This window comes from Heteronotia binoei, chromosome 1 (genome assembly GCF_032191835.1).
Source record: "Heteronotia binoei isolate CCM8104 ecotype False Entrance Well chromosome 1, APGP_CSIRO_Hbin_v1, whole genome shotgun sequence".
In the NCBI taxonomy this organism is placed as follows: domain Eukaryota; kingdom Metazoa; phylum Chordata; class Lepidosauria; order Squamata; family Gekkonidae; genus Heteronotia; species Heteronotia binoei.
Genome location: NC_083223.1, coordinates 10,267,905 through 10,284,962, shown reverse-complemented (window position 1 = coordinate 10,284,962; position 17,058 = coordinate 10,267,905). Strand labels below are relative to the sequence as shown.

The following is a 17,058-nucleotide window of genomic DNA, read 5'->3' as shown; positions in this document are numbered from 1 at the left end:
ACCCAAGCAGGCCTCGCTCACCTGGGGCTCTCCTTGGCCGCCGCCCCCCTCCCACAGTCAAAAGGCCAGCAAGCCACCCACCATCCAAAATCACATAAGAAGTAGAGAAAGGGTGGTGTGAACTTCTCCGGGGATTAATGAGGGCTGCTGGGGGCATGGCAAAGCCCCTGGTGGCTGGCTGGCTGCCCGCTCTCCTAATCCAGGGATTGTTATGCAGCTGCACCTACTATTCAATGGACAAGGTAAGTGGGTGGGGAGGAGGAGGGGGAACCCTCAGAAAGGTTCAGGAGCTGCACTCTTGTGAGCTCCTGCTGGATTCAAGGCCTGCGTTTACTAGCTTCTAGGTGGCAGTTAGAGATCTCCCGCTATTAGAACTTATCGCCAGGCGACGGAGATCAGTTCACCTGGACAAAATGGCCACTTTGGAAGGGGGGCTCTACAGCAGGGGTGGGCAACGGTAGCTCTTCAGATATTTTTTGCCTACAACTCCCATCAGCCCCAGCCAGCATGGCCACGCTGGCTGGGGCTGATGGGAGTTGTAGGCAAAAAACATCTGGAGAGCTACCATTGCCCACCCCTGCTCTACAGCATTAAACTCAACTTTCCCCTCCCCTCCCCAAAGCCCGGCTTCTTCAGGCTCCACCCCCAAACTCTCCAGGTATTTCCCAGCCCAGAGCCAGCGACCCTAGTCTTTATTACCATATATTTGAATTTGAGGCCTGAGTATCATGCATCTACGGCTGGGCAAACTCTTCTGTATTAACCAAACATCCCCATAATTCCTTCTTTTGGGCTTTGTTCCCAAGCAGTCGAAAGATATTTTGGAGCAGCTGGGTCAGGTGGAATCTCGAGGGGGGGGGGGGTTGTTGACGTTCTGCTTTTCTGCCAAGCAAAGAAATCTCTGTGCTTCATTTTGTTTGTTTCTGTTTTAATTGGATGCATTAGATCAACACAGGGCAAGCAGATGGGACCCCCGGACTCGATCTCAACGTGGCGGAAGCCTGGGAGCTGGGCTACACGGGGAAAGGGGTGACGATAGGCATTATGGATGACGGTGAGTGACGACTGCAGCAGCCTGCATTTCTGAAGTGATTTCACTCTTTACTGTAAGCTGGGGGTCGCCAACGTCGCGCCTGAGAGCGCCATGACACCCACCGGCACCTTAACTAGTGCCTGCCAAGTGTTTTTTAGAAAGTGGGTAGAGCCAGGTGAGGCTTTTGCTCAGCAAGGCTTCTGATTGGCTGCCGGAATGTTGATTGTCTGTGCAGTAGCGCTATCACGTTCCTGGGCCAGATGGGGGTTCCCCTGCTCCAGATGTTCTCAACCTGCCGGCCCACATTGTGCCAGTGGGGGGATTCTTCCCTGACATCACGCACTGGCCACTCTAGGAGCTTCTGGAAAAACTCTATTGGTTTTCCCATACGCTCTAGCAATTTGGGAGGAAAAGTTCTATGATATCGGAGGCTGAGGGGTCTTGGCAATCCTACTGTCAAATTTGTAAAAATGCTTTGGCAGCAACTGCCACCAAAGCCCAAGGCTCTTCACTGTGTGACTGAAGATCAGCTGTTGCAGCCATTTTGTGACTGGCTTCAACTCCTGCAGCAGCCATTTTGTGGTAGCCATTTTGTGGCTCTGCCCAACCACCCTGTGTCAGGATTCAAAAGGCGCCCACTGCCTCAAAAAGTTTGGGGAACCCTTGCTGTAAGCCGTAAGACGTTCGTGTTTAAATGTCAAAGCCTTGCTTACGAGTATGTCCTGTCTCCTTCACAGGACTTTTTTTTTTTTTAGTAAGAACTCCTTTGTATCTTGGGCCACACACCCCTGATGTAGCCAATCCTCCTGGAGCTTCCAGTAGGCCCTGTACGAAGAGCCCTGTAAGCTCTTGGAGGATTGGCTACAGGGGTGGAAAATAGCACACTCCTTTAAACAATCAGGTCTCATTTTGGGCAGGAGCTCACAGGTGTGGAGCTCCGGAGCATCTAAATTTTATTGTGTTCTTTCTTTCTTACCACCCCCCAACACCAAAAAAACCCCTACTTGCTTTTGGGTTCCATTGTTCAAACCCCCTGGTGAGAATTTTACTGAACTCTAAGATCTGACAAACTTTCTCATATTTCCCCCCACAAAAAATGGGAGAATAACCCAAACATATAAAGCAGACAGATGGAAAATCTTCCTCATGCCACTGTGGCTAGATAGGAGAGAGTCATTTATAAAGTATGATGGGAGTAAGGTTTTATGATAGCAATTCTAATTCAAAAAGTATTTGAAGGTAGATGCTGAGCTGATACAATTTAGTCTTGGGAGGAAAAGCTCTATGGTATCAGAGGCTGAGGGGTCTCTTGGCAACCCTACTGTCAAATTTGTAAAAATGCTCCGGTAGCAACTGCCACCAGCACCCAACGCTCTTCACTGTGTGACCGAAGATCAGCTGTGGCAGCCATTTTGTGGCTGGCTTCAACTCCTGCAGCAGCCATTTTGTGGCTCTGCCCAACCACCCTGTGTGTGGCATATGCAAATGAGCTGTGCTAATGAGCTTCGGCACCTCTTTTTCTACAAAATGACCCCTGCTAACAATACTAATACCTAGGGCATTAAGTGGCTATATATGCATTACAACCAATATTACAGATACATCCATTCAAAGCCCATACATCAATATATACATCCTTACACATTCAATCAATAGTTGTGCGCTTAATATTAGTTCTACTGAACACCTAAGCTGCGGTTTTGTTGCAACGGAGGGTAGTCACAATACGAGAACTCGCGGACGCTCAATGAAATTGCTGAGCAGTTGGGTTAGAACGGATAAAAGGAAGTCCTTCTTCGCCCAAAAGGTGATTAACACATGGAATTCACTGCCACGGGAGGTGGTGGTGGCTGCAAGCATAGCCAGCTTCAAGAGGTGCTTGGATAAGCATTTGGAGCAGAGGTCCATCAGTGGCTATTAGCCACAGCGTATGGTAGGAATTCTCTGTCTAGGGCAAGTGATGCTCTGTATTCTTGGTGCTTTAGGGGGTGGCACAGTGGGAGGGCTTCTAATGTCCTGGCTCTTATGATGGACCTCCTGATGGCACCTGGGTTTTTTTGGCCACTATGTGGCACAGAGTGTTGGACTGGATGGACCGCTGGCTTGATCCAACATGGCTTCTCTTATGTCCTTATGTCTGGGGCAGTGATGCTCTGTATTCTTGGTGCTTGGGGGTTGTGTGCACAGTGAGAGGGCTTCTAGTGTCCTGGCCCTACTGATGGACCTCCTGATGGCACCTGGTTTCTTTTGGCCACTGTGTGACACAGAGTGTTGGGCTGGATGGGCCAGTGGCCTGATCCAACATGGCTTCTCTTATGTTCTCAATAAGTAACTTTGCCAAGCCGTCTATTTGCTTGCAAGGGTGAGAAGTTTTTGTTTTTGCTTTGCTTGGTTTGATTTAATCTGTGACACTGTTAGGGTTGCCAAGTCCAATTCAAGAAATATCTGGGGACTTTGGGAGTGGAGCCAGGAGACTTTGGGGGTGAAGCCAGGAGTCTTTGGGGGTGGAGCCAGGAGACTTTGGGGGTGGAGCCAGGAGACTTTGGGGGTGGAGACATAAGCAAAGTTGTGACAAGCACAATTGAAAGGAAGTCCTGGCCCTCACATTTAAAGAGACCGCATACCTTTTAAATGCCTTCCCTCCACTAGAAATAATGAAGGATAGGGGCACCTTCTTTAGGGGCTCATAGAATTGGACCCCCTGGTCCAATCTTTTTGAAACTTGGAGAGCATTTTGAGGAGACTCATCAGATGCTACGCTGAAAATTTGGTACCTCTACTACAAAAAACCACCCCTCCAGAGCCCAAGATACCCCAGAATCAATTCTCCATTATACCCTATGGTCCAGCAGACATTTCCCTCCCTCCCCCCCCCCGCCCCATTTCTGAGGGCCCTGAAGCTCTGGAGGGCCTCCAAATTAGGTCTCCCCTGCCCCCACCTGGGGATTGGCACTTCTACTCACGAGTTGCTGAACTTCCAAGTTTTTCACAGCAACGCAGGGCAGCCAAAGGTTCAAGTTGACCTTCGACCTCTGCAAGGATTGTGCAACCAGTGGAGGGTCTGGGCTCCTTTCCCAGCCATGTTGTTCTGCCTCCCCTTCAGGCTTCAAGATGCAGACACATCATCTCAAGAGGAAGGCTTTCTCAAGTAGAGACTGAAGCCTCCGAAGGTGGAAAGGCACATGATGGCTGTGGGGGCGGGGCTTCCCCCCCGCCGACCAACTGACTGGTGGTGGGAAGGAGCCTGGGAAAGTGGGAGAATTCCCGCTGGGACCTGGGGATTGGCAAGCCTAGACACTGTGGTTCTCTGTGGTTCCCTTTGCAACAAAGTGTTGGCAAAAAGGGCGCTCTGTGCCTTTGTCATTTCGGTTAAGGATTTCCCCAACCTAGAACCTTTGGCCTGGCCCATATAAGGATCAGGGCTCCCAGCTGTGAGTTCAGAAATACCTGGAAATTTGGGCGGGGGGGGTGGAGCCTGGGGGTGGGCTTGTGGGAGGAGTGGGCCCTCAGCAGGGTACAAGGCCATAGAATCCGCCCTCCAAAGCAGCCATTTTTTCACAGGGAACTGTGAATTTAGGGGGAGGTATTTGTGAGTTTCCTGCACGGTTCCAACTCTATGGTTCTGTTTCTGCTAAGAAATAGTGATAGCAGGAGATCTCCAGGTCCCACTGAGAGATCGACAGCCCATGTAAGGATGCAAAGAACCAGGTGGAGCCCGCAGATCTCCTGGAATTAGAACTGATCTCCAAGCTTCAGAAATCACTCCCTCTCAAGAAAAAGTCTGCATTGGAGGGTGGACTCGTGGCATTGTACCCCACTGTGGTCTCTCTCTGCTTGAAACTTCACCTTCCCTAGGCTACAATCCCAAAATCTCCAGAAACTTAATAGCCTGGAGTTGGCAACCCTGGGCTAGAATTGTTAGTCCCCAGGTCTGAGCAGAGGATCCCCTGGTTTTTCAGGCTCCTCCTGACTGCCAGCTTCCATGTGCCTTCTGCAGCCACCACGTGCCTTCAAACTTTGGCAGGTTTAGAAGAGGCTTGCAACTGTTTGCGTTTCTGAAGGTGTGTGTGCCTTTAAATCTCGAGAGAGGAAAACTGCAGGGGGGCGGGACGAGCAGACAGAGCCATGCGGCTCTCAATCTCTCTGGAGGAAAACTCCACCTGATAGGCTGTTCTTTCATTTTCCTATTATTCTGAAGAAGTTGGTTGAAATACAGCAGATGGTTATATTCAGAAATGTGAGTAAACGGCCCCTGTGAGATCACAAAAGTGTTTGCTTGCTGTGTTTATTTCAACTGCTTTGTGTGAGTGTGTTCAATTTCATTTAGTAGAATTTTAGCTGCTGGGGGATGAGGAAATGAAGACTGTATTCAGGGGGGCTGCACTGTTTTATTTGTATTTATTTTTTCTAGGGAATGGGGAAGTGTCCAAAGTACCCTGGCTCTACCTCAAAAATCCCCAGATATTTTCTGAGTGGACGTGGCAACCCCGGCCTGGGCCCACATTGCACATCAGTGCCAATCATTCTGTTGGAATTGCTTGGATTCCAAACATTCGCAGACATATCTCAGGGCTTCTGACCATTTGCTAGCTTTCTACACATCCTCTCTGCTTCAGTTTTCCAAACACCTTTTTATATCTGGCCTGAAACATATAACAATGTCCCCCCATCCCCTTCCCCATGTCAAAGTCAAGGACTGAAAGCTTGTATTTAACCAAAACAAAGCTCTAAGGGTAATACTGTTTCTCTCGCTAGGCTTACCCAGGGGCTTATTCAATTCCCTACCTATTACAATCATCTCCATTTCTGGTATTTCGGGAGAACCTGTTAACTGTGATTTATGTGCTGTCGTTGTTTGTTGCAGGGATTGATTATCTTCACCCAGATCTGGCCACAAACTATGTAAGTACACGGTATTTTCCACATTACGATACAGCGTGAAATTTTGTGGCGATTCGTCTGCGTTACGGATTTGCCTGCTGACTGGGACCAGCACAGCTCTGAGTCGTTGATATTGCCGTGGAGGACAGGGAATGAATCGCACATAAAAACAAGGAAAGCCCTCGATAGAATCAGGCAGATTTCCCCCTTAGCGACTGAACACGTGGAACAAAATAAATATTTTGTATAGGGGAATTGTGAGGTCACCCGGCTCTGAATTAGCTCGCGTTGCCAACAGTGGGAATTTGTATCATTTCAAAATCCTCTTTTAAAACAGTAGGATTTGTTTTTCAGGCATGAGGAGGGTATAGCCAAAAGGGAGGGATGCCAGCCTCCAGGCGGGACCAGGGGATCCCCTGGAATTGCAGCTTGTCTCCAAGTTACAGAGATCGGTTCCCCTGGAGAAAATGGCCGCTTTGGAGGGTGGGACCTGTGGCATTGTACCCCACTGAGGTTTAAGTCCTCCTCAGGCTCCACCCCCAAATCTCCAGGAGCTTTCCAACCTGGATCTGGCAACCTTACTGCCCCGTCCCTCACAGATGGCTGGGAGCAGGGCTGACAATCATATTGAGAGGGGTATACAGAGAATACCATTTTGGACCTTTTTTTTTTTTTAACTGAATGTGCTTTAAAAATAAAAACAATTATGAGCTTTTCGGTTTTACTCAAGTTTACTCCTCCCCCTCCTTCTCCTTCTCCTCCTCCTCCTTCTCCTCCTCCTTTTCCTTCTGCCTCCTCTTCCTCCTCCTTCTCCTTTTTCTTCTTCTCCTCCTCCTCCTCCTCCTCCTTCTTCTCCTCCTCCTCCTTCTCCTCTTCCTCCTCCTCCTTCTCCTCCTCCTCCTTCTCTCCTCCTCCTTCTCCTCCTCCTTTTCCTTCTGCCTCCTCTTCCTCCTCCTTCTCCTCCTTCTCCTCCTCCTTCCTCTTCCTCTCCTCCTCCTTCTTCTTCTCTTTCTTCTTCCTCCTCCTCTTCTTCTTCCCCTTCTTCTTCTTCTTCTTCTTGGCATTCAGATACAGAATAAAATGTTTTGTTGTTTTTCTAGATGATCCTAGCATGTTCTGAGGAATTAAAAGTAGAGCTACACATGCCCTCATAACCACATACAGCCCCACAGTGGGGGGAAACAGGGGTTCCCATGGCCTCTTTGGCTTAGGGAAACAGTGTGGGATAGAAGGTTGAAGCTCTCTTCTCCTCCCCCTCCCCCCCATGCTATACTCACAAGTCAAAATGGGGCTCAGCTCATTGGGGAACTGGAGTTGCCAACCTGTAGGTGGAGACTGGTGGCCTCCCAGAATTACAACTGATTTGCAGATGACAGGGATCGGGTCCCCTGGAACAGGGGTGGGGAACCTCCATCCTGAGGGCCGTATGCGGCCCTCGAGGTCACTTGGTGTGGCCCTCGGGGATTGCTGGGCCAAACCGAGCCATGTGGCAGCTTCTCTGAGGCCTGGCTGGCCAGCAAGGATCGTGGGGCCCAGCCGCGCCGTGCAGCAGCCTCCCCAAAGCCAGGCAGGGATCACAGGGCCCAGATGTACTGTGCGGCAGCCTCCCTGGGGCCTGGCTGGCTGGCCGGCCAGAATTGCTGCAGGGCCTGGAAAAGTTATTGTCACAGTTCAGTTTGCACTTGATTATCCCAGATGGTGTGGCCTAATATGCTAATGAGTGCGTGACCTAATATGCTAATATTAGGGGATGTGGTCTAATATGCTACTGAGTTCCTGCTGGGCTTTTTCCTACAAAAAAGCTGTGGACCTATGCATTTGCCTAAGGCGGTGGGCCGAGGGTGTGTGTGTGTGTGCGTGTGCCAGATTAGGCTCTCCCCACATGACTTCAAATAGAAAAACAATTATTTGCATTAATTTTGCTGGCCTGAATCATTCTTCCTCGGTGGAGCACTGGTTTTTAAATTGATAATTTTTTATGGCCCGCAAATGATGTTATAAATATCCATATGGCCCTTGGCAGAAAAAAGGTTCCCCACCCCTGCCCTGGAGGAAATTGAGTCAAGGAATCAAAGCCTGAACCCTCTGGGTCCCCAGGGCAGATGTACACAAGTAATCAGACCGTTATGTACTTTAAGAAATTTGTATTTATGAAATTTATATTAATAAGCTATGATTGCAATTTGCCAGCCCCTGGGTGGGAGCAGGGGATCCCCCAATACTGTGGGCTGCTGCCCACCAGTGGCCGGTTGGCCGGCAGGGGAAGCCCTCACCCTCAACAGCCACGGCCTGCTGCAATGTCCCCAATACAATGACGTCACACAGAAGTGAGGTCAACACGCCAAGGATGTCACACACAGTGATGTCACCCCGCTCCCACCTCTGGCAAGCTCCTTCCCACCCACCCCACCAGTGAGAGACATCGACCTGGCAACCCTATAATTAGCAATAATGCACAATATAATCAGATCCCAGTAGGCAGCCGTGTTGGTCTGAAGCCATAGAACAAAGCAGTAGACAAGTGCACCTTTAAGACCAACCAAGTTTTATTCCTAATGTAAGCTTTCGTGTGCTCTTAAGCAGACTTCATCAGACAGATGGGAATGGCAAGCAGCAATTCTTCATATAAGTGGGCAGTGTGGAATCATGGGAACGTTTTTAGCAGATTGAAAGAATCACAAATAGGGATCTGTGTCTGTTAGCGTTAGGACAAAGCAGGGCTGAAAAAACACTGGAGGGTGATAAAAAGCAGACTGCTGTCGTAGGTGCGAGGTGTCATAAATCTAAGTGCTACCGAGAGTCTTTTAACCTGCTAAAAACATTCCCATGATTCCACACTGCCCACTTATATTAAGAACTGCTGCTTCCGTTCCCATTTGTCTGATGAAGTCTGCTTAAGAGCATACGAAAGCTTGCATTCTGAATAAAACTTGTTTGGTCTTAAACGTGCACTTGTCTACTGCTTTGCACAATATAATCCACAGCCTACTTTAGACTCACCACTCTAGACTCAATGGACTAAAGTTTGAGCCCAGTGGGGCATCTTTTAAGACCAACAAAGTTTTATTCAAGGTATGAGCTTCCGTGTGCAGACATACTTCGTCAGAGACAATGAAATGGAAGAAAACCAAATATAGACAGGGTTGAAAAGCAAATTGGTGTACAGCATGATGTAAACATTTTGAGACAAACCAGGAGCCAAGTGCCCAGGGTCAACAGCTGAACGGTTTGTTTCAAAATGTCTACATCACGTTATATGCTAATTTGCTTCTCATCCCTCTGAGGCCACCCTTGGATTGAAGCCACCGCAGCCTGAAATTTTGCCCTAGCCCGTGTTGTCCTGAAATCAGCATCAGCTAGCAACAAAGCTGGGGAGGAAGAAGAAGAATTGAAGAATTGCAGATTTATACCCCACCCTTCTCCCTGAATCAGAGACTCAGAGCGGCTTACAATCTCCTATGTCTTCCTCCCCCCCTTCCTCCACCCCGTGAGATGGGTGGGGGTGAGAGGACTCTCACAGCAGCTGCCCTTTCAAGGACAACTCCTGCGAGAGCTATGACTGACCCAAGACCATTCCAGCAGGTGCAAGTGGAGGTGTGGGGAATCAAACCCAGTTCTCCCAGATAAGAGTTTGTGCACTTAACCACTACACCAAGAAGAAGGAGAAGACGGCAGATTTATACCCCGCCCTTCTCTCTGAATCAGACACTCAGAGCGGCTCACAATCTCCTATATCTTTCCCCCCCACAACAGACACCCTGTGAGGCGGGTGGGGCTGAGAGGGCTCTCACAGCAGCTGCCCTTTCAAGGACAACCTCTGCCAGAGCTATGGCTGATCCAAGGCCATCTCAGCAGCTGCAAGTGGAGGAGTGGGGAAATATCTGGTGGTGGAGCCGGGAGACTTTGGGGGTGGAGCCAGGAAACATTAGGGGCGGAGCCAAGATCAAGGCTGTGACAAGCATCATTGAACTCCAAAGGGAGTTCTGGCCATCACATTTAAAGGGACACGTTTTCAATTCCTTCCTCCCATAGGAAGTAATGAAGGATAGAGGCACCTTCTTTTGGGGCTCATAGAATTGGACCCCCTGGTTCAATCGTTTTGAAACTTGGGGGGTACTTTGGGGAGAGGCACTAGATGCTGTACTGAACATTTGGTGGCTCTACCCAAAAAACAGCCCCCCCCAGAGCCCGAGATACCCGTGGATCAATTCTCTATTATACTCTATGGGAATTGGTCTCCATAGGGAATAATGGAGTGTGCAGCAGGCATCCCCCCCCCCCCGCTTTCTGATGATCCTGAAGCGGGGGGAGGGCCTCCAAACCAGGGGATCCCCTGCCCCCACCTGGGGATTGGCAACCCTATTTACAGGCCTTGTGGAATTGGAGCAGATCCCGCAGGGCCCAGATCTCCAGGAGGAGCTCATTCTCCAGGCAGGGGCCACAGCCGAAAAGGCCCTGGCACTTGTCAAGGCCAGATGGACGTCTCTGGGACTGGGTATCACCAGAAGTTGCTGTGTCACTGATCATAAAGACCTACGGGGCTCATGCAGGGAGAGGTCAAAAATCCGCTCTTTGATTCCTGCAGCCGAAGTGGATGTTTTAAGACCCACCATCATACCAGGCTTGCTTTCCCTGGATGGTGGCCAACCCTGCAATTCTAAATAGAGTTACTCCTTTTGAAGTCCACTGAAATGAGTGGGCTTAGGAAAGTGTAACTCTGTTTAGGATTGCACCGCCTCAAACGCTTTTTTTCAAATTACGTAGCATATGAGGAGGACAACCAAGATGACTAGCGGGGTTAGAGTTAGGGTTGCCAAGTCCAATTCAAGAAATATCTGGGGACTTTGGAGGTGGAGCCAGGAGACTTTGGGGGGTGGAGCCAGGAGACATTGGGGGTGGAGCCAAGATCAAGGCTGTGACAAGCATAATTGAACTCCAAAGGGAGTTCTGGCCATCACATTTAAAGGGACGGCACACCTTTTCAATTCCTTCCTTACATAGGAAATAATGAAAGATAGGGGCACCTTCTTTTGGGGCTCATAGAATTGGACCCCCTGGTCCAATCTTTTTGATACTTGGGGGGTATTTTGGGGAGAGGCACTAGATGCGATACTGAAAATTTGGTGCCTCTACCCCAAAAAACAGCCCCCCCCAGAGCCCCAGATACCCACAGATCAATTCTCCATGATTTTCTTTGGGAATAAATCTCCATAGGGAATAATAGAGTCCATAGGGAATAATAGAGTTCCCAGCAGACATTACCCTCCCCTCCCCCCGCTTTCTGACGACCCTGAAGCAGGGGGAGGGCCTCCAAACCGGGGGATCCCCTGCCCCCACCTGGGGATTGGCAACCGTACTCCTTTTGAAGTCCACTGAAATGAGTGGGCTTAGGAAAGCGTAACTCTGTTTAGGATTGCACCGCCTCAAACGCTTTCTTTCAAATTACGCAGCATATGAGGAGGCCAACCGAGATGACTAGCGGGGTTGGAGCACTTTCCCCGGGAGGAAAACCTGAAGCGTCTGGGACTTTTCTGTTTAGAAGAAAAGATTACTAAGGGGGAGGACACGATAAAGATTTCTAAAATTAGGCATGGGGTGGAGAGAGTTTCCCAAGGCCATTTCTTCTCCCTATCCCAAAAGACTAGAACTCGATGACATCTTATAAAGCTGTAGATTCAGGATGGACAAAAGGAAGCGTGACTTAACACAGAGAGCGATTAAAGTGTGGGATTCGCTTCCAGAGGATGTAGCGATGGTCACAGGAATAAACAGCTTGAAAAGGGGGTTAGATGGATTCATGGAGGTTCCGTCTGCCAACGGCTACTAGCCGCGGTGACTGAGGGGAACCTCCACATTCAGAGGAACTAGGTCTCTGAATCAAAGAGCCAGGAGGAAACATCGGGGAAGGCCTCGGCTTCTATGCCCTGTCGTTTCGCCATCCAGAGGACCTGTGTGGGACAAAATGCGGGACTAGATGGACCACTGGCCTGATCCAGCAGGGCTCTTCTGATGTTCTTAGAGTCATGGAGGATAAGTCTGCCAATACCTAGTAGCCATGATGACTGAGCAGAATCTCTACATTCAGAAACACCAGGCCTCTGAATCCCAGTGCCAGAAGGCAACACCAGAGGAAGGCCTTGGCCTCTATATCATGTTGTTGGCTCTCCAGAGGAACTGGTTGGCCGCTGTGTGAGACAGGATGCTGGACTAGGTGGACCACTAGTCTGATCCAGCAGGGCTCTTCTGATGTTCTTATGAAGGCCTCGGCCTCTCTGCCCAGTTGTTGGCCCTCCAGAGGAACTGGTTGGCCACTGTGTGAGACAAGATGCTGGACTAGATGGGCCACTGGTCTGATCCAACAGGGCTCTTCTAATGTTCTTAGGAAGGCCTCAGCCTCTCTGCCCTTATGTTGGTCCTCTAGAAGAACTGGTTGGCCACTGTGTGAGACAGGATGCCGGACTAGCTGGACCACTACCTGATCCAACAGGGATCTTCCAATGTTCTTATGAAGGCTTCGGCTTCTCTGCCCAGTTGTTGGTCCTCCAGAGGAACTGGTTGGTGACTGTGTGAGACAGGATGCTGGACTGGATCGACCCTCACTGGTCTGATCCAGCAGGGCTCTTCTGATGTTCTTGTGAAGGCCTCGGCCTTTCTGCCCTGTTGTTGGCCCTCCAGAGGAACTGGTTGGTCACTGTGTGAGTCAGGATGCTGGACTAGATGGACTACCGGTCTGATCCAGCAGGGCTCTTCTTATTTTCTTACAATGCCGATGAGCCAGGCATTTGCTGCTCGAAAATCAGTCCACGGATTGGTATGATTCAATTATTATTATTATTTTTTTACAGACAGCACTTAAGCAAGTCTCCAGTTCAGCACCGTAGGTTTTACAATGCGAGAAAACTTTGAGAGCGGAATAGAGGGAACATAACAACTTGTTCCAAAGCCTATTGAACTCCAAGAGGAGTCATTCTGTTTGCATCGCCAGGCTTTGAGCTAAGCCGATAATTATGGCGATGTCTAGAGGAGGCACATTCATCCATGAGGAATGTAAGGGGTTTTGTTTACTTTGGTGAATTAAATGCATGGCAGCCTCATCGCGAAGTCCTTCGAGATTGGACTAGAGTCATTGTAAGGCTGAGAGGTATAGCAAAGTATAATCGCTTTGTATCGGTGCCAGCGAAAAGAGTGGGGGAGACGAGCGGCGGAGTCCTTGAGCAAGGTGAGCGTTTTCGATTCCAGATGTAGAGTTTCAAGGAGACCGAAGTACAACGGAGACCTTCACCGAGCTTTTTGCCGCAATCTTTCTTTTTTTGTTCGTCTGGTCCTGCGCTTTTCCAAGAGGTCAGGCAATTAGCGTGAGCGGTTTGAAGTGTTTTCGGTTTGAGGAGCAAAAACTTTAGAAAGAAGGGTGTTTTTTTTTCTTCTTCTTCTTCTTCTTCTTTTTTTTTTTTTTTATAAAAAACAAGTTTATTTCAAAAATTGGATTTGCGATCAGAACTGCAGTCAGAATTGGGATCGAGATTATGAGCAAGCGAAACCAAGTACGGGTATCCACCGATAAATAACCAAATCAACAAAAGTACCAACAATACAAAATCATAGGGTTGCCAAGTCCAATTCAAGAAATATCTGGGGACTTTGAGGGTGGAGCCAGGAGACTTTGGGGGCGGATCCAGGAGCAAGGGTTTAACAAGCATCATTGAACTCCAAAGGGAGTTCTGGCCATCACATTTAAAGGTACCATACACCTTTTTAAATGCCTTCCTTCCATAGGAAATTATGAAGGATAGGGGCACCTGATTTTGGGGTTCATAGAATTGGACCCCCTGGTCCAATCTTTTTGAAACTTGGGGGGCATTTTGAAGAGAGGCACTGGATGCTATACTGAAAATCTAGTGCTTCTACCTCTAACAATAGCCCCCCCCCCAGAGCCCCAGATACCTGCAGATCAATTCTCCATTATTTCCTATGGGAATAAGTCTCCAAAGGGAATAATAGAGTTCCCAGCAGACATAAGAACAGAACAGAAGCCATGTTGGATCAGGACTATGGCCCATCCAGTCCAACACTCTATGTCACACAGTGGCCAAAAAAATTATACACACACACACACACACACACTGTGGCTAATAGCCACTGATGGACCTCTGCTCCATATTTTATCCAATCCCCTCTTGAAGCTCACTATGCTTGTAGTCGCCACCACCTCCTGTGGTAGTGAATTCCACATGTTAATCACCCTTTGGGTGAAGAAGTACTTCCTTTTATCCATTTTAGCCTGATTGCTCAGCAATTTCATCGAATGCCCACGACTTCTTGTATTGTGAGAAAGGGAGAAAAGTACTTCTTTCTCTACTTTCTCCATCCCATGCATTACCTTGTAAACCTCTATCATGTCACCCCACAGGCGACGTTTCTCCAAGCTAAACGGCCCCAAGCGTTTCAACCTTTCTTCATAGGGAAAGTGTTCCAACCCTTTAATTATTCTAGTTGCCCTTTTCTGGACTTTCTCCAATGCTATAATATCCTTTTTGAGGTGCGGCGACTGGAACTCCAAATGAGACCATCGATTTATACAGGGGCATTATGATACTGGCTGATATGTTATCAATTCCCTTCCTAATAATTCCCAGCATGGCGTTGACCTTCTTTATTGCAATCACACACTGTCTTGACATTTTCAATGAGTTATCTACCACGACCCCAAGATCTCTCTCTTGGTCAGTCTCTGCCAGTTCACACCCCATCAACTTGTATTTGTAGCTGGGATTCTTGGCCCCAATGTGCATTACTTTGCACTTGGCCACATTTAACCTCATCTGCCACGTTGCTGCCCACTCAACCAACCTCAACAGATCCCTTTGGAGTGCCTCACAATCCTCTCTGGTTCTCACCACCCTAAACAATTTAGTGTCATCTGCAAATTTGGCCACTTCACTGCTCACTCCCAACTCTAAATCATTTATGAACAAGTTAAAGAGCATGGGACCCAGTACTGAGCCCTGCGGCACCCCACTGCTTATCGTCCTCCACTGCGAAGACTGCCCATTTATACTTACTCTTTGCTTCCTATTAATCAGCCAGTTTTTGATCCACAAGAGGACCTGTCCTTTTACTCCATGACTCTCGAGCTTTCTAAGGAGCCTTTGATGAGGAACTTTATCAAAACCTTTCTGGAGGTCAAGGTAAACATCATCTATTGGTCTCCTTTGTCCACATGTTTGTTCACTCCCCCAAAGAAATGTAACAGGTTAGTGAGGGAAGATCTTCCCTTACAGAACCCATGCTGAGTCTTCCTCAATAACCCGTGTTCATCAATGTGCCTACTTATTCTGTCCTTGATAATGGTTTCTACCAACTTTCCCGGTATTGAAGTCAGACTGACTGGCCTGTAATTTCCCGGATCTCCTCTGGAACCCTTTTTAAAGATGGGGATGACATTTGCTACCTTCCAGTCCTCAGGAACAGAGGCAGATTTCAATGAAAGTTTACAGATTTTTGTCAGAAGATCCACAAGTTAAACTTTGAGTTCTTTCAGAACTCTTGGATGTATGCCATCCGGACCTGGTGACTTATTAATTTTTAATTCGTCTATCAGTTGTAGGACCTCCTCTTTTGTCACCTTAATTTGACTCAGGTCTTTCAACACCCCTTCCAAAATTAGTAGTTCTGGAGCGGGCAAACACTTCTCATCTTCCACAGTGAAGACGGAGGCAAAAAATGCATTCAGCTTCTCAGCCATTTCCCTATTCTCCTTCAGTAATCCTTTGACCCCTTGGTCATCCAAGGGCCCCACTGCCTCCCTGGCTAGTTTCCTGCTTCTAATACATTTGAAGAAATTTTTATTATTGGTCTTTATGTTTTTTGCAATATGCTCCTCATAGTCCCTTTTTGCCTGCCTGATCACAGTCTTGCATTCGATTTGCCACAGCCTGTGTTCCCTTTTATTAATCTCACTTGGACTGGTTTTCCACCACTTAAAGGAGTCCTTCTTACCTTTTACAGCTTCCATTACTTTGTTTGTTAACCATGCAGGCCTTTTCTTATACCAGTTTGTGCCTTTCCTAACTTGTGGTATATATTTTATCTGAGCTTCTAGGATTGTAGTTTTAAATAGCCTCCAAGCTTCCCCAAGGGTTTTGACCGTATTTACTTTTCCTTTCAGTTTCCTCTTCACATGCCTCCTCATCTCAGAGAATTTACCCCTTTTAAAGTTAAACGTGGTTGTGCTGGTCTTTTGGGGCAACTCACTATTTATACAAACGGTGAAATCAATAACGTTATGGTCACTGCTCCAAAGCGGTGCGATCACTTTTGCATCTCTCACCAAGTCTTGGGCATTACTTAGGACCAAATCCAGGATCACCCCACCCCTCTATAGGTTCTGAGACCATCTGCTCCATAGCACAGTCATTGAGAGCATCAAGAAACTCAGTCTCTTTCTCTCGACCAGAACACACATTGACCTAATCAATCTGTGGGTAGTTAAAATCACCTATTACGACATTTCTCTCCCCTCCCCCCGCTTTCTGATGACCCTGAAGCAGGGAGAGGGTCTCCAAACCGGGGGATCCCCTGCCCTCACCTGGGGATTGGCAGCCCTACAAAATCGACACTAATTAATGCCAGACCAGAAAACTATGCGTAGCCGAACCAAAATTCCCACTTGAAAACTATTCTGAAAAAGGGGACCACCTTACTAAAATATTTGGCCTGCCACATTTAGTCTGTCTCCCATCTAAATAATAAGTAATTCTGTCTAAACCAAACCATTTGCTCAACCAGACCTCTATTAGAAAGAAGTTGGCAAGTAAGGTTATCCAGGCCTCAGATTCAGCAGGAGCTCAGAGAAGCGCAGCTCCTGAACCTTTCTGAGGGTTCCCCCTCTTCCTCCCCACCTACCTTGTCCCTTGAATAGTAGGTGCAGCTGCATAACAATCCCTGAATTAGGAGAGCGGGCAGCCAGCCAGCCACCAGGGGCTTTGCCATGCCCCCAGCAGCCCTCATTAACGCCTGGAGAAGCCCACCCCCCCCCTTTCCCCACTTCTTATGCGATTTTGGGTAGCGGGTGGCTTGCTGGCCTTTTGACGGGAGGGGGAGGCAGCAGGAGCTCCTTTGCATATTAGGCCACGCCCCATAATGTA

At 48.4% G+C, this 17,058-nt stretch overlaps 1 protein-coding gene across 1 annotated transcript in view; it reads left to right on the top strand.

Moving 5' to 3' along the window:
- PCSK2 (proprotein convertase subtilisin/kexin type 2) overlaps positions 1 to 17,058 on the top strand; it is a 209,331-nt gene that overhangs the window by 122,851 nt on the left and 69,422 nt on the right. The window contains 2 exon segments of the mRNA XM_060230741.1: positions 946 to 1,054; positions 5,898 to 5,935. Of these exon segments, the coding sequence (XP_060086724.1) occupies positions 946 to 1,054; positions 5,898 to 5,935 (147 nt within the window).